This window comes from Panthera leo, chromosome A2, assembly GCF_018350215.1.
Source record: "Panthera leo isolate Ple1 chromosome A2, P.leo_Ple1_pat1.1, whole genome shotgun sequence".
NCBI classification, from domain to species: domain Eukaryota; kingdom Metazoa; phylum Chordata; class Mammalia; order Carnivora; family Felidae; genus Panthera; species Panthera leo.
In genome coordinates, this window is record NC_056680.1 from 15,813,533 (window position 1) to 15,833,967 (window position 20,435).

General features: G+C 50.7%; 2 protein-coding genes across 4 annotated transcripts; both read left to right on the plus strand.

Moving 5' to 3' along the window:
• The first annotated feature begins 2,815 nt into the window (after positions 1-2,815).
• Positions 2,816-10,544, plus strand: CCR2 (C-C motif chemokine receptor 2). Its single transcript, XM_042929103.1, has 3 exons — positions 2,816-2,881; positions 3,044-3,152; positions 7,136-10,544. Exon 3 carries the CDS (start codon positions 7,147-7,149, stop codon positions 8,266-8,268), a length of 1,122 nt encoding a protein of 373 aa, XP_042785037.1. The 5' UTR covers positions 2,816-2,881; positions 3,044-3,152; positions 7,136-7,146; the 3' UTR covers positions 8,269-10,544.
• Positions 10,545-14,795: 4,251 nt separating this feature from the next.
• On the plus strand, positions 14,796-20,232 carry LOC122214262 (C-C chemokine receptor type 5-like). 3 transcript variants are annotated; one of them, XM_042929098.1, is made up of 3 exons: positions 14,796-14,953; positions 15,760-15,914; positions 18,909-20,232. In XM_042929098.1, exons 1-3 carry the CDS (start codon positions 14,868-14,870, stop codon positions 19,976-19,978), a joined length of 1,311 nt encoding a protein of 436 aa, XP_042785032.1. In that variant the 5' UTR covers positions 14,796-14,867; the 3' UTR covers positions 19,979-20,232. The 3 variants fall into 3 exon arrangements, with proteins under 3 accessions (XP_042785032.1, XP_042785033.1, XP_042785034.1); XM_042929099.1 differs by lacking the exons at positions 14,796-14,953; positions 15,760-15,914 and adding an exon at positions 17,031-17,084; XM_042929100.1 differs by lacking the exons at positions 14,796-14,953; positions 15,760-15,914 and adding an exon at positions 17,446-17,995.
• The last annotated feature ends 203 nt before the right edge of the window (positions 20,233-20,435 follow it).

Here is a 20,435-nt window from a genome sequence, read left to right on the forward strand (position 1 = left end):
TTATTGTGACAAAACAAATGTAACACCTTATGTTTGCGTCACATAAACTCTTACGATTTTAACCGCTATTGAGTGTATAGTTCAGTGGCGTTAAACACGCTTGTGACGTTGTGCAGCCGTCACCATCAACCATCCCCAGAACTCGTTTCATTTCGTAAAACCAAAACTCTGTACCCATGAAACATGAGCTCCCCATTCATCCCTCACCCAAGCCCCTGGCACCCACCGTCCTACTCTCTGTCTCGACGGTTTTGACTAAGTATCTCATGTCTCATGTAAGTGGACTCACCTGGTCTTTTTTGTGACTGGCTTATTTCACTCGGCATAATGTCTTCAAGGTTCTTCCGTGGTGTAGGCTATGTCAGGATTTTCTTCTTTTTGAAGACCGAATAATATGCCATAGTATGCGTATGCCGCATTTTGCTCGTCCATTCATCCACGTTGAAGCTCTCGTGAATAATATGTCTATCAACATGGGCATATAAATATCTCTTCAAGACCCTGCTTTCAGTTCTTTTGAGTACATAACCAGAAGTGGAATTGTCAGATCACATAGTAATTCTACTTTTACATTTTGGGGGAACCACCACACCGTTTCCTACAACAGCGGTACCATTTTTACATCCCCATAATAGTAAGCAAAGGTTTCTGTCTGTCCACACCCTCCCCAACACTTGTTATTTTCTGTTGTTTGGATAGTGGCCATCCTGATGGCTGTGAAGTGGTGTCTCATTGTAGCTTTGATTTCTATTTCCCTGATGATCAGTGGTATTGAGCATAGCACGTGCTTCCTGGCCATTGGTATATCTTCTTTGAAGAAATGTCTATTCAAGTCCTTTGCCCAGTTTTGAATTGAGTTGCTGTTTAGTTGTTGAGTTTTACAAGTTCTCTGTCTAGTTTCAATACAGCTTCTCCTGAAAAAAATGTCCCAAGTGCCTTTGAGAAGAATACATAATGCTATTATTCTTGGATAGAGTACTCCATGTATGTCTGTCTGTTAGATCCAGTCGGCTTATTGTGTGTTCAAGTCCTGTGCTTTCTTACTTATCTTCCATCTGGCTGTTCTATTCATTATCAAGAACAGGGTATTGAAATCTCCAACTATTATTGTGCAACTATCTTTTTCTCCCTTCAGTCCTGTCAGTTTTTGCTTCATATATTTTGATGACCTGTCATTAGGTATAGATACTCATAATTGTTATGTCTTCTGACTGTACTGAACCCTGTAATATACAACATCTGTCTTTATCTTCTGTAAGCTTTTTTTGATGTAAAGTCTATTTTGTCAGGGCCTCCTGGGTGGCTCGGTTAAGGGTCTGACTCTTGATCTCATCTCAGGTCTTGATCTCAGGGTCGTGAGTTTGAGTCCCACGTTGGGCTCTGTGCTGAGTGTGAAGCCTGCTTAAAATAATAATAATAATGATAATAATTATTATTATTATAATAAATAAAAGCTATTTTGTCTGACATTGGTATAGTCATCCCTGCTCTCTTTTGTTTAATATCTTTTAGTTAATATTTTTCTCCATCCTTTCACTTTCAATATATTTGTGTGTTTAGACCAAAAACGAGTCTCATGTTGACAACATATAGTTAGATCAGGTTTTGTTTTGTTTTGTTATTCGTTCTACCATCTCTCTATCTTTTGATTGGAGAATTTAATCCATTTACATTTAAAGTAATTACTGATAAGGAAGGACTTAGTTCTGTCATTTTGGCATTTTTTCCTATGTGCACACTTACAGTTTTTTTTGTCCCTTTTTTCCTACCCTACTGTCTTATTTTGTATTTGGTTGATTTCTTTGTAGCAAAATATTTAAATTCCCTTGTATTTCTTTTCATGTATGTTCTAAAGCTATTTTCTTTGTGGTTACCACAGAGATCACATATAATATCCCAAGGTTATAACATTCTAGTTTAAAATTTTTTTTAACATTTATTTATTATTGAGAGACAAAGAGAGACAGAGCATGAGCAGGGGAGGGGCAGAGAGAGAGGGAGACACAGAATCCGAAGCAGGCTCCAGGCTCTGAACTGTCAGCACAGAGCCCGACGCAGGGCTTGAACTCACGAACCGCGAGATCATGACCTGAGCCGAAGTCGGACGCTTAACCGACTGAGCCACCCAGGTGCCCTCATTCTAGTTTAAATTTATACCAGTTCGACATCAACAACACACAAAACCCCGCTCTTTTACGGCTCTGTCCTCACCCCATTTGGTGGCTAGTGTCACAGAATTACATCTTTATGCATATGTGCCAAGGGGAGTGGGTGGGGCACGGATAGCTGCTACTGTGCCAAGAGCTAAAAATGACCAAAGTTAACTGCAATTGATCATCCAAGCCTTCCCCTGACCATTGCAGGGCCTTCAGTAGACTCCAGAGTTCTGGAATAGTTAGGTCAGACAGATTCTGTCGGTACAATTGTTGCCTGGATAGGGAGAGAGATTTCTAGTGCTTTCCATGCTACTCTCTTCCCAGACTCTCAGTGGTGTTTTCTTTTATAAAAACTTCTTTCTGGAGAGTGGAACCTACACTAATTGAGGCCCTTCTTGCTAAGGACATCTCTAATACAAGAGACAATTTTGCATTCCCTTTTCATTAAAAATCTGTACCTAGATAAAATTTCCAATCTGATCCCAAATCCATTGTGGATGGTCACACGAAACTCTTTATATTGTCTCCACCATCACCCACAGCCCCCCTGTTGGCATTTATCCTCGGAAGAATGAAGTTCTGTTGTGCTCATTTCATGCAAATTATCACCGGCAGAAGAGAGGAGGAAGATTTCCAGATAGAGAGACCCACAAGATAACCCCAGAGTCGTTAGACACAGGAGCAGATGTACAGGGCGTGCTTGACTCATACTCAAGGTTGCATAAGTAAGATTTCAAAATTAATATTACTCTGAAGTCCTCAACCTAGGGTATAGAGTTCCTGGCTGGAAAAGAAGAACTGTATCACTGTTGTGTGTGGGTTTTGTTTTTTTTTTCTTAAAATTTTTAACCTTACTTGCCCGTGTATCTCCGCCTTCTTTTTTGCAGGAAACATTATTTCCTTCTTCTGCACACCAAGTTTCTACCTCCAGCTCTCTTTGGTTCAGTTGCTGGGAAGCCTGACGCTCCAGGGCCACTTGGGAGAAGCCATCCACTGGTGAGTTGTGGGTGCTTTTTTTTTTTTTTCCATTATTTTATGAGTCACAGGCTGAAAGCATCCCGATGCTGGAGATGTAGGGATGGGAGCACCCTGAGGGCTGCATAGCCCAGGCTCCTGGGGGATCGTCTTCATGGAGGAAAGGGTGGAGGGTGGTGTATGCACCAGGATCATTGGAGAGGCTCTGATAGCAGTGAACAAGTTCAGAGTAGGCTGAGACCCCCCCCCCCCAAACGGGGCTCAGGTGAGAGGACAGCACGCTGAAGAAGACAGGAGAGTAAGGATGCTCAGGCTACTGCCCCTCACTCTGCCCTCCCCAGCCTCCAAGGGCTTGAAAGAACTGGAACTTTCTATCCCAAATACTACCCGCCCCCATATTCCATATATGTGATGGTCCAGGCCCTGAACCACAATGGGCCCCTTGCCTCAATTCAGGACAGCCACGGAGGCTGAAGTGAGGAACCTCTTTTTCTGAGAGGCGGCTTTTTACTGATTCAGGATGTGTCTTGCCACTTGAAAGCGGCACCTTGCTAAGTGTCTGCTGTGCTAGGAGCTAGGTGTGTTGGAGTGACTGGGGAGAAGCAGTGTGGGAAGAGGCGGCTGGTAGTTGAGAAGCCAGTGCAGGTAAACAAAGCGGAGGGGAGGCAAGGTGGAAGCGGTCAGAGCAACCGACTTCCTCGCGCTCCATCCTCTCCCCCCACCAACCCCCGTTCTGAACCACCAGAGGGTCTGGGTTGTGCATTTCTGACTACAGATTTCCTGTGTGCTGCTGAAGCCCAGCCTTTGAGAACCATGGGTCTACTGCACACTTTCCTACCCAGATGAGGAGGCTAACCCTGTGGTTGGTTACAGAATAGCCCAGAGGGTGTGTTGCAGTTAAGGGGCTGTGTGCAAGGACCCCCCTATCAAGTCTCCCGCTGCATTACCTGGGAGGCTAGTCCACAGTGGGGCATCGCGTTTCTCGGTAGCTTGCAGCCTGCTAGTTTTCTGTCATTCATTTACCGAAATGGTATTTCTTCAGCAGCCTCTGGGTGCCAGCTCAGGCTCTGGGGCACCAAGATCTGTCTTTGCAAGGCGAATCCCTAAGCCCTCATGGTGTTTATTTTCTAGTAAAGTGTGTGTGTGTGTGTGTGTGTGTGTGTGTGTGTGCATGCGTACGCGCATGAGTGGGGCATGCTCGTGTGGGTGAGTGTGTGGGCTTTAAATCCAAATGCCATAGAAGTTCTATTCAAGGCATGCAAGGATACCTAGAAAATTGTTACCGGTTCTGCATCCGTCTCTGCGCTCCCAGCCTGGGAATAGAAGCTCCTGGGGTCTTTTTGTAACTGAAGAGCCCCGCGTTCAACATCCAGTTCAGCTATCACTTGTCCTGTGAATCTGGGGAAGTCGTTTAACTCATCCGTGCCCAAATTTCGAATTTCTGCACTGTAAAGATGTGTGAACACGTGCTCACAAAATTATTGCCAAGAGTAAATTAATTAACGCGGGCAAAGCACGTAGCACAGCACCTGGAGCTCCAGGAGCCCTCAGTTTAACGATCCCAGGTGTCCTCCTTGTGGTGGATACGTTGTTTTTCTTCCCAAGCTGGATTAAAGGTTTTATTTAGTTGCTGCAGATTTCCAAGAATCTGGCTTGGTGAAATGCAAAACCTAGGAGAAGTATCGATCACAAGAGAAACTGAAGAATAAGGGCGTGCACAAAGAGAAAAACCAATTCCCAGCCACTACCAGGAAAAAGAATCGACTTTCTTGAGACTATTGATGTTAGATGTCAGACTCAGTATAAAGACTTTCACGCTGCCTCCTGTAGCCAGAGGCTACCCTAAGAGCTGGGGACAGGAACATGAGCTGGACCTCAGGGAGCACACGATGGAAGATGGTGTGATAAGGGCCTGTCGAGAGGCAAGCACGGTTTTATGAGACGCTCTCGAGTGATTGAGAGGGGAGGCGGGTTTGGCTTCACAGAGAAGGGGAATCGGAGCAGCTGGCGGATGGCTGGGAGTTCACGACTCTAGGCTAGGACATTGCCTTTGAGGTCCCGCCACATACAAATCGTGGGGCTGCTGGCGGTTTTCAGCAGAGGAGCGCCCGATCTCCCAGCGCGGTGCTGGGCAAGACAGGTGGAAACGGAGCGTGGTCAGGAGCAAGCCGCGTGCAAGGCGAGACGACGGCAACGATGAGGCGAGCAGCGTCCGAGGCCAGGCGGTAGGGGCTGGCAGGGGGGCCAGACCCGGCGGTGTTTACGAGGTGAAGGTCACTAGACGCGACAGAGGTCGCACAGAGCCCGTCCCTGCTCCGGGCGCTGCGCTCGGTCCTCCTCTTCGCTCACCTCTGCGGCCACTCAGCAGAGCTAGCGTTTTATACATTAAGAAACTGCGAATTGAGGAAGTAGTTAGCCCCAAATACCACAACTCGTAAGTCGTTGGAGGCAGGATTTGAACCTGGGTCTGTTGGTTCCTGAGGCCTGCTCCCAGGCTTCTGAAGACGAGGGACCCGGGACAATGCCCACTCCCGCTTCCTGGACAGTCAAGGATAGTAGCCAAGATAAGGAGCCCACCAGCTGAAGGACGCTTCCGGGGGTGTTGGGTTCGGGGTGGGTTGAATGTGAGGTACCTGTGTGATGCCCACTTTGCTCACTGCTGTATCTCCACTACCTAGAATGCAGCATGGCTCACAGTAGGTGCTCAATAAATGCTGGTCAAATGAGTGAGTTCTTACATGCAGGAGGCAGTAGGAAACTCAACTCTGAGAGGTAGGGGTTGAAAGTTGAGACCAGAAGCCAGCGCATTGGCATTCGGGGGGCCTAAAACCTTGTAATTACACCACACGAGTCAGCAAGAACTTTGGGGTGAGAATAAAGAGAATGGGTAACGAGGCGGCAGCCAAGGATCGTGCCCGGGGATTCTCGCAGTGTAGACGGGGGAAGGAGACACCAAAGAAGAAAATGAATAAGAAGGTGCGAGACAGGCACTAACCTCCCGGAAGCCAGGCGAGTTTGTGTTTTTTTCCCAAATGTTTAGTAATTTTGAGAGAGGGAGGGAGGGGCAGGGAGAGAGAGAGAGAGAGAGAGAGAATCCCAAGCAGGCTCTGTGCCATCAGCACAGAGCTCGAGGCGGGGCTCGACCTCACAAACCGAGATCACGACCTGAGCTGAAGTCAACAGTAAGATGCTCAACCGGCTGAGCCCCCCAGGAGCCCCCAAAATGAGTTTTAAATGGAAGAACCTAACAGACGGGTCCGATGCTCAACGAGGATAAAGCTGAAGGAGAGCCAGGCATTGAGCAGTGGGATTGTCACTGCAATCTTGCAGGAGAAGCTTTGGCAGGGTGACGGAGGCAGAGGGTGGACAGGGGTGTCAGCGAGAAAGCTCTCGGCTTTCCAGCCACATAACATGGAACGCACCGTAGCTTACAAACAAGGCTTTATTTATTTTTTTCAGAGGATGGGCTGTTCAAGGCCAGGGCTTACGACTTGGTGATGCTGGGATTCTGCCTCGTTTTGCTCCATCCTCTGAGTCTTTTGTTCAGGGTCCCAAGCACCAGGCCCTCACAAGACAAGCTGCAGAGGCAGAAGGGGCCAGGGGGGCCAGGGCTTCTGCTGCTTCTCTCCCGTCAGAGGAGAGCATTACCAGGGACCCCTGGCAGGGTCCCCTTCCACAGTGCCATCCAGGAGTGGGTCACGGGCCTGCGCGGCCCGGCAGAGGAGGTAGGAAAAAAAGCAAGTATGCAGCGAGGGGAACTTTGTAATAAGAGTCGGGCTTTCTGGGAAGGCCCGGGGTGTTGAGAAACGGCCGGAGGGTCGACAAGCGGTATCTGCTGGAAGGAGTAAAGGGAAGTGATCGACGGGCGCGTGCGAGCTTTCAAGGAGATGGCCGTGCAAGGAAGGCGAACGCTGGGCCCGGGGCTGAAGGGGAGCGGGGACATTTTTAATATCGGGGACGGCGGCCGATACGCGGTGTGTGATCATTTCGTCCTCTGATTACAGGGCGGAGGAAGATGGGCGACAACGACACGCTTGCCCTGTTCAGCTACCCCATGCTGTCCACACCCCAGTCTCTGTTCACCACCAGCAACCAGGGGGGCAACGAGGAGCCCACCACCAATTACGACTATGATTACAGCGCACCGTGCCAGAAAACCGACGTGAGGCAGAACGCGGTCCGGCTCCTGCCTCCGCTCTACTCACTCGTGTTCATTTCCGGCTTCGTGGGCAACCTACTGGTCGTCCTCATCCTGATCAACTGCAAAAAGCTGAGGGGCATGACTGACGTCTACCTGCTCAACCTGGCCATCTCCGACCTGCTCTTCCTTTTCACCCTCCCCTTCTGGGCCCACTATGCCGCCAACGGGTGGGTCTTCGGGGATGTGATGTGTAAGACGGTCACCGGGCTCTATCACGTCGGTTACTTTGGCGGAAACTTCTTCATCATCCTCCTGACCGTCGATAGGTACCTGGCTATCGTCCACGCTGTGTTCGCTTTAAAGGCCAGGACGGTCACCTTTGGGGCGGTGACAAGCGCGGTCACCTGGGCGGCGGCCGTGGTCGCCTCTCTGCCGGGGTGCGTCTTTAACAAATTGCAGTGGGAAGACTCTTTTTACTCCTGCCGCCCTTCTTTCTCACCAGGATGGAAGACTTTCCACGCGGTCACGAGGAGCGTCTTGGGCCTGGTCCTGCCCCTGCTCGTCATGATCATCTGCTACTCCGCCATCCTCAGGACCCTGTTCCGGTGTCGGAACGAGAAGAAGAAGCACAGGGCCGTGAAGCTCATTTTCGTGATCATGATCGTTTACTTTCTCTTCTGGGCCCCCAACAACATCGTCCTCCTGCTGAGCACCTTCCCGGAATCCTTTAACGTGAGTGACTGCCAGAGCACCAGTCAGCTGGACCAAGCCATGCAGGTGACGGAGACCCTGGGAATGACCCACTGTTGCATCAACCCCATCATCTACGCCTTCGTCGGGGAGAAGTTCAGAAGGCATCTGTCCCTGTTCTTCCGAAAGCACATCGCCAAGCATCTCTGCAAACAGTGCCCGGTCTTCTACGGGGAGACCGCGGATCGAGTGAGTTCCACATACACGCCTTCCACAGGCGAGCAGGAGGTGTCCGCGGGCTTGTAAACGAGTAACAGTTTGCCTCCGACCGTCAAGGGTGGGGGGGGGGACGGAAAACTGCATGTGATAAAAGGCTTCGGGGGTCCATTGGAGAAGGGAGGCCCGTGAGCCTCTCAGGCAAGTGCCCACGGGAAGCTCAGGATCAGACGCACCAAGACAGACTTCGTCCCTCCCTGTGCGGCCAACGGGCGCTCATGGAATGTTCCAGAACAACTGCGGGTGCAGACCGTGACTCTCCAAAGAGCTCCTCCCCAGTTCCTGGGAAACGCCACATCTGGAGAATGCCTATGCCCCTCTCCCAGCCTTCACCTGCGCCTCACTCGCCCCGCAGTGCTCTCTCTCTGGTCAGGGGCCCAGCTGGAGGCAGGGAGGGGGCTGAGCAGGCACAGGGGGATGGCGTGTGGGGTCCCGGCCGTGCCAGGAGGAGGGAGCTGCGGGCATGGCTGAGCCTGGGTGAGGAGGAAGGTTTCAGCAGCACTGTCCCCAGCCCCGCCTGGAAGCCCCCCCACCCCCACCCCCGGGTCCCAGAGCCTGGGAACCATAACAACTCTCGGAGAGCTTACTTTGGGTCCAATCATCCTCTCCGGTGCAAGCACGGGACACATTTTTGCTTCCTTGTGATTTATCTGCGATAACCACGCACCCTACACCTGAAATCTAGCAAACCCCATGCCCCGTTGTTCACACGCGTCTCACGTGCCACCTCCCCCGATGTAAAAATGTAAGAACGTTCTTGGTTAATAAAATACACGTAATCTATAATGAGATGAAAAAATAAGAGCCCTCGTCGGGTCGTAACCAGGGAAAGGCGGGCGGTGGGGGAGGGGGGAGCAGGTAGTGATGATAGGAAGGAGTGAAGGCTTAGTTCCTGCATCAGGAGCTCAGGAGGGTGTGTGAGGCCACTGCCCCAGCAGTGTTTTCCAGAATCGGAGAGCAGGAAGGCCAGGAAAGAGGCATCAGAACCCATAGAGGCCTCATGTCTTTGGATCTTGCTGCCTGTCCCTGCTTCCTGCTGCCCTAGCCCCTTCTGCCGCCCTCCCCTAGGCCTCATCGCATCACTGGTGCCCAGAGGATTGCCCGGCCCCCAGGAGAGTTAGCCGTGGGGAGTAGAAAACGGTGCACCCAGAACTCCTCAGTGGGCCCGCGAGATAGGGAGCGACAGGTGTGGGCCCCGGGGTGTGTCGCCGGGACAGAGAAGGGGCCTGGCAGACGTGGCAGAGGCCCTGCCTTGGACGTCACAGGCGGCCTGTGAACGTCAGGGTCTAACCCACCAGGCAGGGTGGAAGACTCTAGAAGGGCTGGGGAAAAGCGTTTTTGCAAACTACCTTCCAGCGCCTCATTTTTGGATACAGGCGTAGAGTTCAGATACGTAAAAAAAATAAATAAAACTCATCGTCGTCATCATCACCCTCGAGTAAAAATAGAAGTAAACCTAAAACTACAACTTGTAAATGGGGCAAAGCGTCATTTGAAGAGTTGCTCTTAGGTCAAGTCTGAAAATACCGTATTAGTCACCGAAATCTGGCTTTGAGCTTAAAATGTCGGAGCGCGGGCTGCTGGGAACACTACCAGTGCAGCATAAATAGTGTCGATCGGGGAGTCGGGTCTGTGATCCACGGGCTGCCTAGTGATTGGTGTCTAACTAGTATCATGGGGATCACAGCACCTACTCCACAACTGCCTTCCCAGCTGTGTCTTTATTCTCCCGGACTCACTGCCACACATCTCTTTTGTGTCCTCGCGCAGCCCAGGACGTCAGGGGTTTGATGCTGTTTGGATGCTTCGGTGCTTTGTAGGTATCCTTATTGAGGCTCAGACTGTCCGGTTTGGATTGGGAGCTCCTATATCGCACGGAGCCCTAATCGAACGTTGAAACCCAATTTGTAAAGGAGGGGCGTTGGGTCACTTAAGGAAGCAAAGACTTTTATCTCGGCGGAGCCAAGTGAAAAATAGCCATGCAGGTACCCAGTGCATTTCGGATCTGGTGCAAGCAGGAAACACGGGGCTTCTGGAACCTGGCAACCCGGGAGCTGGAAGTTGCTCTGTTTCTACTTGCCTGCTTCACAGCCAGAGAAGGCTCCGGAAGGAAGCGCGTGTGTTTGGAGAGGGGAGTGCCTGCTTCGCCTTCAGGTATTTGTATCATCTGAATGAATGCATGAAATTTTGTTTTGGTGATGAGATGGAAATATTGGGGTTTTTAAAGCTATGATTTGGAAAATGAATCAATGCTCGCACTATATTGTTTTTTAAAAATATATATATATCTGGGGGGGGGGCGTCTGGTTGGCTCAGTTGGCTAAGTGTCTGAATTTGACTCAGGTCATGATTTCAAGATTCGTGTTTGCCCCCCCCCCCCCCCATAGGTCTCTGGGCTGACAGCACGGAGCCTGGAGCCTGCTTCTGATTCTGTGTCTCCCTCTCTCTCTCTGCCCCTCCCCTGCTCACTCTCTTTCTCTCTCTCTCTCTCAAAAATAAATAAACATTTAAAAAAATTTTTTTAAAAATCTGATTAGCGACCCCCCATTTTCTCCTCTCCCCAGCCTCTAGCAACCACCCCATCCACGATTCCGACCATTTTAGACACCCCGTAGAAGGAGAATCGTGGAACATTCATCCTCCTACGACTGGCTTCTTTCACCCAGCATAACGTCCCCAAGGTTCACCCATGTTGCCGCACAAGGCAGGACATCCTTCTCTGTAAGGTTGAGGAATATTCTACTGCATGTATATGACGCATTTTCTCTATACGTCTACCAAAGTGTCCCAAATTTCAGTTATACAAGGTGTCAAATTCCAAACATCTGCTTTCCAACATTCTCCCTGTAGATAGAATGATGTATGATACACTTAAAAATCTGGCAGGGGGGGTAGAAGGCGTGTGAAGTGTTCTAACCACAATAATAATAATGATAAACCTTAGATTGTCTTATTTTTCACTTTTCACTCCTTCCCCTGTGCGATTACACATTCTCGTCCTCACCGTGTGACTGACAGTGTGCCCTGCAGGTGTCCCCCCCTCCCCTCCCCAGGAGGCTCGGCCGCCGAAGAGTGAGGGGAGGGACATCTGCTTCAGCCACACAGAGGGGTAGAGTGGTTGGGCCGAGCCCCTGACTCCCCCTGCTCAGCCACCGGAAGGTGCGTCCCGGGCCACACCAGGCACTGTGGCGAGCCAGCAGGAAGACACAGAGAACACGGCCAGAGCCCAGGCACACGGCAGCCACGCGTCACAGGAGCAAGCGGTCCGTGCTCGCTGTTTGAAGCCACCGGGCCGCGGGGGCTGTTTGCCAAGAAGCACAAAAGCGAATTAGTACATACGGTACATGGTGGCTTTCTAAATAAAATTTGGAAAAGTATCTGTTTGTGGTTCCATCCTGGAATTCAGGGTGACAAGCATGCCTGGGGATCCGTCACGCGCCGGTCTGGGGCAGGTCCATAAGGACGATGTGTCAATTCCCACGTACTCAGACCTCCAAGTGCAGAGACGCGGGGTGGGGGGTGGGGGCGTGGAGGGGTGGAGGATGGAGTGTTTGCAAATCAGCAGGCACAGTGCAGAGTACGGAGATAGAGGTCGATGTGAAATCATCCGAGAGCCCAGAGGAGAGGGTAGCTAACTCGATGAAAGCCCTACATCATAGCGGTAATAGCTACAGTGGGATTTTAGTGCCACCAGGGAAAGTGCCACGTAAAAGCTGTCAACCCTCTCCATTCTAGAAGCGGAAACCCTGTCTTTATCCCGAGGAGAACACTTGAGTGGGCGGTTTGAGTCAAGCAGACGTCAGGGAAGATCATCATTCCCAGGGATGGGTGTCTTAAGACTTCTGGTGGAGATGGGGGCTTGGCAGAGCCCCTCCTCCCCCCTGCTGTCATCCGCGATGCGCGACGCTCAAAGCAGCTGGCCCTGCCGCCTCCTGGGAGTGAGCCACCCGGACCCCCTCCTTCCACTTTGCCTTTTTCTCATTATCCGGGTTTCCCTAACAAATGGAAGATTTGCCAGGGCTTCAGGGAAGCTTCAGGGAAGATTAGCCAGCAGCACAAAGGCCACCAGAGGTCACCAAGAAGCAGCTTGTCGTGAGGGAAGAGGCATCCAGGCTGGTGAGCGGACCTCCCGTGAATCGGGGGAGGGCTGGCCCTGGGTACGGTGAGTGATTGCAGTCGGCGAACTCTTTGGACGTGGTCACTTCGGCACTATGTTTGGAACTTGACCCAGGGGCGTCTCACATCCTCGAGCCCTCCTTGCTGCCTCACTGCCCTGTGTCCCACCTCGGCTCTCCAGTCCCCTCCTCACCTGCCCGGCTGGCCGGCTGCCCGGGGGATGCCCCACCCAGAAAGGAGGTGCTGGCCCCCCATTCCTCGCACGATTCTCTCAGACCCCCACACACCCTTGGCTTTGAGGACAGGAGCCCCCCTCTCACCTCCCCACCAATCCCACCCTTTTCTACAAGCCTTTCCTGCCCAGATGTGTCTCCTCATAGGACTGGGGTGGGAGGAGTTGACACGACAACTGGGGGCACAGTTGCGAGCCCCCGAGGGAGACGGGTAACCCGGGCGTCAGTGGTTTCCTTAGAACTGGAGGGTAGGTAACACCTCCCTGCCCTCAGCCTCAGGCTGCAACCGCCTGTTCTAGGGCAACAGGAAAAGTCCTACATGATATCCTGTTTTGCGTAGACCTCAACACAGAGGTTCAGGTGTCATCCGATCCGCCAAAGTCACCCTGGGCCTCTCACAGCCCTTAATCGGTGCATTGCTCTGCATTCACCGCCACCCCCCCCCCCCCCCGCCCCCGCCATCCCGGGAAGGGCCTGGACCACAGAGACGTTAGGCTAGAGAGGACAGCGTGATGACCCCCAGCCCCACTCACCGCGTCGTGTGTCTGAGGCAGAAGGTGAAGCGGTGCTGGGAGCCACGGGCCATTGCTAAGGCATCGTTGCTAAGGCACACAGGTGACAAAATGTCAGTAAGGAGGGATTCTTCCTGTTTCTTTGAGGACCACGGGGATTCTCTGGATTTCTTAGGGAAGGTGGCTTTGGGGACACTGGGAGTGTCCTCCTTGGTGGGAGTCACAGAGCACTGACAGCAGACACTGGAAACGGGCTGTTGTAGTGCGGGCCGACGGAAGGAGCCGGAACGTCTGACAGCAAGGCTCTGGCGAGTCTGGTTATGGCATTCCGTCGAACAAGAGAAGCCAGACGTGACAGAGGGTAGCGTCTACGATTCCACTTATATGGACTTAAAGGAGAGGCACATGAGGATCCCCGGTGACAGAAGTCAGAGTGGCCCTTACCTCTGGGCACGGCGCAAGGCGACCTTCTGGGGCGATGGGACAATTCCCTATCACCTCGATCGGCGAGGGGGAAGGTGGTTATGTGGGCGTGTGCATATCAAAACTTCCCCAAGCTGTGCACCTAGGATCGGTACACTTTGCTGCATCTAAATTATACTGCCATAAAAACAAACGAGTAATTAATAAATAAATAAATCCACCATAAAAATAACAATGGAAGAGTCACATAGAGGGAGCGTTTTTTTTTAATAACCCGATGAAAGGCCTATACTGTGATCTCTAGCAAAAAAAGAAAAAAGAAAAGAAGAGAAGAGAAAGAAAGAAAACAGAGAGAGAAGCATGTACAACTGGTATATGTGTGGGAAAATGAACCAAAAGGTATACGTGGGAAAAAGTCTGGATTGAGACACATCCCATGTTTAAAAGGATTGTGTTGAGGGGCACCTGGGTGGCTCAGTTAGCTAACCATCTGGCTCTGAGTCAGGTCAGGATCTCAGGGTTCGTGAGTTCAAGCCCCGCATGGGGCTCTGTGCTGACATCTCAGAGCCTGGAGCCTGCTTTGGATTCTGTGGCCCCCTCTCTCTCTGCCACCTCTCCACGTGACCTCTGTCTGTGTCAAAAATGAACATTAAAAAAAAAAAAAAGGACTCTTTTGAGATCGTAAGCCTATGTCTGATTTTTTCCCTTACTTTCCGTTGTTCTGTTTACCCTAACTTCATACATTAGACAGACTGAAATGTTCCCTTGGTTCTACACTGCAGAAGTGCCCAGGGGTCCTCACTTGCTTGTGACTCCCTGGGATGAACTCCATTCTGAGAGATGGCCAGAATCCACCCCTGGACCCAGAAACCCGAGAGGCATAAACAAGACACCTACTAAGCTGTGCCTCCTTGTCTCAGCCCATATATGCATCATCACCCCGCTTCCCCTCCAGTGCGTGTTGTCCAAACCGGCATGGCCACACGGTCATCTAGAGTACCGAAGGGGGGAGCTGCCTTCGGAACCCCCGGGGATCGGGGATCGAGGGCATCACTTGACAGATGAGGAAGTGGAAGGGCAGAGGGGAATCTCTTGCTAAAGGCAGCGCAGTCTGGGACTCCAAACTTGCTCCACACTGCCCCCTGGGGGCAAGCCTGCAGTCACATCCTCAGCCGCCCTGACGCTGGACACGCAGAACACAGGGCAAAGCCCCAGCCCTGGTGGTGAAAATGAAAGCCAGCCACGGGCACATGCAGAAATGTAACATCGTTCGGCAGCATCTGAGAGCTCCACGCGTCCACACAGCACCAGCGAAGACAAAGCTGGTCTCAGAAGACCCAAAACTATGCTCCCCGTTTTCTGCGAAATTGTATATCCATTCATTTGCTACCCGTTTTGTGAACCCACATTTTTGCAAAGTATACAGCACACGTAAGTAGCCCACAGAGGGCTGATATCTGGGAAACACTCTGCCCTTGTTATATCCTTTGATCTTGACCACAGACCTATCGAATAGATTTGTGTGTTGGGTTGGTTGGTGTGTGTGTGTGTGTGTGTGTGTGTGTGCGTGTGTTGCCCCGTGTTTAAGGATACGAAAACCAAGGCTTGGAGGAGTTTCAGAAACTTGTTCAGAGGCAAGTAGTTAAAGGCTGATGCCGGGACGTAACCCTGGAGCAGGTCTGCAGGGTCCAGGTCCTACGCGTTCCCTCTTGAGTTACGCGCACGGGATGAACTCGGAGATTTTGTTCCCGATTTGCTCTCCCGGTTATGATGACCAGTGCTGGGCTCTGTTGTAACACAAGCGTACGCCCTGGATGGGTGGTTGGTTGCTGCTGGGCTATTTCTGTAGCTTTTCTGCCTCCCCCCAGCCATCATTTCCTCCTGTTCTCCAACTGCCAGTCATTAACTTCTCTCTTTCAGCTTCCAGTTTGCTGATACTACCCTCCTCTAGACAAGGACCCCAGGGAACCAATTTTGTTAACCGTTTACAAAATAAACTCTCCCTAGGAAAGGATCACGGAATGAGTAGCTAGGGGGTTGATGTTTATCGAGTGTATATTATGTGCCAAATTCTGGATGCGGGTGCCTCATGAGCCCCTCCCCACAAACCCATGAGGCAACCCATTATTCAGCCCATCCCACAGAAGAGAAAGCTGAGGGTTGGGCCGGGCTTCAAGCTCAGGCAGGCTGGCAGCGGAGGCCACCTGCTTAGCCCTGCATTATGCTGCGCCCCCCAGGTTTGGGGTCTCCTCCGCCTTTTCTCAGACCACACAAGCCAACGCTTCTGATTCTGTCGTGGACAAAAACGGAAGACCCCAGAGGGCGCTCTTGAGGCTCAGGCTGGCTCCCCCTCGGTGTTTTCAGCTCTGCCATCAACAGTTGAGGTTTTTAGGTAAGTAACCAACCACGAAGAAAGCTCCATGTGCCTACAGGTGGTATTGTCCTAGAATCCTGAACCTGACCCTATTCTTTGGTCAGTTCCTGCTCACTTTATGTGGGAAATTTCTCATCACTACAGATAGACTTTGTTTGGAGAGAGGATCTCTGCTGCCTGTGTATCTGGCATGGTGCAGGTGCTCACGAACACCAGCCGGTTTGGAGGGCTGCAAAATAGCGACCGGGTAGAGGAAATTCGTAACGACGTGCCCCACGATATATCCGACCCCAAGGAAGATGGGCAATGTGTTTTGCTCACATGACAGCCTACAGTTAAAGCCCTTTAGGGGCACCTGGGTGCCTCAGTCGGTTAAGCGTCCGACTTCAGCTCAGGTCATGATCTCGCAGTTCATGAGTTCAAGCCCCGCGTCAGGCTCTGAGCTGATAGCTCAGAGCCTGGAGCCTGCTTCGGATTCTGTGTCTCCTTCTCTCTCTGCCCCTCCCCGCTTGTGCTCTGACCAATTGTTTTTGTCTGCAGAGAAAAATAGTACTGGGGCCTGAGGTATGGGTGTGGGCTGGGCTGGGCGCAGGGGATGGGGGGGGACAGTGGCTAAAGGGGACCATGGGCTTCACGTGAAGCATCCCCTATCAATTTCAAGTTGGTTTCCGTGGCTTTCATTGCAGGCAAGTCTTAAGAGAATCAGAATCTCAACTGTTCAGCCTCACCATTGATAAGCCCTGTGGTCTTATACAAATAAATCATTGGCCTCTGAAGCAGCAATTTCTTTGGGCAGAATGAGGAGGTTTGACCCGATAAATGTGAATGTTTTTCTAGCGCTAATATCCCTCAGTCCTTCTATTTTCTAATAGACTCTGTGTAGTTGCATGAGCAGAAAACAAAAGAAAATAGTGTCGTCAGGGAAGCCCACAAATAAACTTTCAGGCCAGAAATCTAGTCTCTGACCTATTTTAAGTTCAATTAAAAAGAAAAGGAAAGAAGAAGAAGAACTGTTTGATTTTTTTTTTTTTTTTTTGGCCCTGAAATGTACTTATTCATTAAAACTCCGCCTTCCCCTTTCAGTAGAAACCATGCATTTCCTACTTTTATGCTGCCTATATGTTTGATTTGCACAACTCAGCTAGCCAGAGCAGCTGAGACATCCGTTCCCCTACAAGAACCCTCCTGGTAAGTCATCCCTCAGCCACTCTGTCTGTTAGTTAGCTCGGCTTCTGTGATGAGTAAAAAGCTTTACAGGAAACCCTAGAAGACTGGACACACACCAGATGCTCATAGAGCTATCTTAAAACATAATCTTCGAGAGGAAAAAAGAGTTAGAATTTAGAATCAGTTTCAGACTGTGATAACATCGAAGATACAAAACATGATTGTGAATGAAAGATTGTTGTAAAGGGAGCAATATTTGAAAGAAAGAAAGAAAGAAAGAAAGAAAGAAAGAAAGAAAGAGAGAAAGAAAGAAAGAAAGAAAGAAAGAAAGAAAGAAAGAAAGAAAGAAAGGGGAAGGAAGGAAAAAGAAAGAAAAGAAGGAAGGAAGGAAGGAAGGAAGGAAGGAAGGAAGGAAGGAAGGAAGGAAGAAACTTCACCTTTCAAAAGAAATCTTTTCAGACAGATGATTCTTGGCCAAATTCTTGGCAGAATGATCTTCTGGTAAGAACTGAAACTGACCAGGCAGGATGCCCTGTGAATGTATGTCCAAGACGAGTTGTATCTAAGTCCAGTTTTTCGTTTGTTTGTTTTTCTCAGAAAAGAGGGAAGGGTAAAAATTGTCCGAGTTCATATTGGACTACAAATATCGAATAAACTTTCCCTTTACTATACCAGCTCTACAGCGCATTTCGTGTCCTTTAATGTATGGTTCTTGCTCTGGCTCAGAATTTAAGGTGAAATTTTCTGTATGTGTCTCCTTGCTACCTAACCCGAGGGACAGGAAGCATGAAACCCACGAGGATTTGTTAAAGAAACTTCTACCAGGAAGTGGAACCAAAATAGACCAGGCTAGCCAGCGGGTCATGGAGGGGCTGAGCAAACCCAGAATATGCATGGTGGCACCTGAGATGTTTTCTACCTGGATTGCTTGGGTATGTGCGGGAGCTCTTAATCATAGCAATTCGGGAACTGTAAACATGAACTTGAGACTACACGTGAGAATGGCAGCCTGGACTTTATAGCTGGCTACTGGCTGCTATGACCCTCTCGGGGGACTTGGGCAGCGGCCCGTTTCATCCGGACCGCATCGAGGTGCCAGGCTGACGATACCACACTCCACTTCCCTCACCAAGAAGCGAGAGACTAGGTAGCTGCTGGATGAGAGTGCAGGCTGCCTGCCTTCAAAATCAGCTGCTTTCTAGCTGTGTGTGGTTGGGCAAGTTACTCATCCTCTCTGTGCCTTGAGTTCTAATCTGCAAAATGGGGACGATAACATGACCTGACTCATAGGGTGACCGTGAGGATTAACTGAATGAATGGGTGTGAAGTTGTTGGCCCACAGGGTGCCCTTGGGAACCGTCCATGGTTAGCAACACACACTCCGGGGGACGCTCTGTATAAGCTCACCCCAGGGAAGGCAGCTGCAGCAGAGACGGTAAGACAGTGTTAGACAGCGCCTGAGTCAGTTTCTTGACGTTGTTAAGCTTCATTCGTCCCACGTGGCTACAGAGCGCCAGGTTTTATTGGGTCAGACGATGCTTTTGTGAACCGACCCCCCCCCCCAAGAGTCACGGTCTCTGTCCAGTGAGCAGAGGTGATAGCGATCCTTCCTTTTCCTGAAAAAGTTCTTTCTTTTTCCTTTCCTTTCCTTCCTTTCTTTCTTTCTTTCTTTCTTTCTTTCTTTCTTTCTTTCTTTCGGCCAAACAAGGGAGCTCCGTTAAATGTAGAAACCTATGTACCAATGTTGAAAAGCCTGTTCATGGATAAGATGGTTTGCACCCATGGCGGACCACCACCAAGTACATTCTGGGGTATCATAGACGATCACTTTTTCTTTATTCACAGCGTCGAGCAAAATGGATTACCAAGCAACGAGCCCCTACTATGACATTGAATATGAGCTGTCGGAGCCCTGCCAGAAAACCGACGTGAGGCAAATCGCAGCCAGGCTCCTGCCTCCGCTCTACTCACTCGTGTTCATTTGCGGCTTCGTGGGCAACCTGCTGGTCGTCCTCATCCTCATCAACTGCAAAAAGCTGACGGGCATGACTGACGTCTACCTGCTCAACCTGGCCATCTCCGACCTGCTCTTCCTTTTCACCCTCCCCTTCTGGGCCCACTATGCCGCCAACGGGTGGGTCTTCGGGGATGTGATGTGTAAGACGGTCACCGGGCTCTATCACGTCGGTTACTTTGGCGGAAACTTCTTCATCATCCTCCTGACCGTCGATAGGTACCTGGCTATCGTCCACGCTGTGTTCGCTTTAAAGGCCAGGACGGTCACCTTTGGGGCGGTGACAAGCGCGGTCACCTGGACGGTGGCCGTGGTCGCCTCTCTGCCGGGGTGTATCTTCAGCAGATCCCAAAAAGAGGGTTCTCGTTTTACGTGCAGCCCTCATTTTCCATCCAATCAGTATCATTTCTGGAAGAACTTCCAGACACTGAAGATGACCATCTTGGGCCTGGTCCTGCCCCTGCTCGTCATGATCATCTGCTACTCCGCCATCCTCAGGACCCTGTTCCGGTGTCGGAACGAGAAGAAGAAGCACAGGGCCGTGAAGCTCATTTTCGTGATCATGATCGGTTACTTTCTCTTCTGGGCCCCCAACAACATCGTCCTCCTGCTGAGCACCTTCCCGGAATCCTTTGGCCTCAATAACTGCAGTAGCTCCAACAGACTGGACCAAGCCATGCAGGTGACGGAGACCCTGGGAATGACGCACTGTTGCATCAACCCCATCATCTACGCCTTCATCGGGGAGAAGTTCAGAAGCCACCTCTTGGTGTTTTTCCAAAAGCACATCGCCAGGCGCTTCTGCAAACATTGTCCTGTCTTCCGGGGAAAGGCCCCCGACAGAGCGAGCTCCGTTTACACCCGATCCACCGGAGAGCAGGAAATCTCTGTCGGCTTGTGACCTGGACCAGGTGTTTGTACACAGCCTAGGGGCGGGAGTGACCCTTTTAAAAGGGAAGTTACTGTCATAGAGGGCCTAAGAGTCATCCGTGCACCTGGCATCTATCCCACCATTTAAGCCCGTCATGTCTGGAAAGCCGAATCAATATATGTTGATGACATAGCAAACCCCCTCACCTCCCCTCCACACACAACAACTTATTGGCAAACTCTTCCTTTGCTGCAAAAATTTCGTTATAAAAAAAAAAATCCCGAGAACTGCTAATTCTTGAGTTTGGTGACCCAGACAGGAATAACAAAACCAATCAAGATGCATATTGTACGGTTTCTGATCTGCTCGAGGCAACAGGTGCAGGTTGTAAGTGCGCTGAAAGCAGGTGCTTGTGGGTGATCTGTTAAGAAACGAGCTCTTCCAAGAGCGATCTCCCCTCCAGGGTGTGGTTGGTAAGTTCCACGGG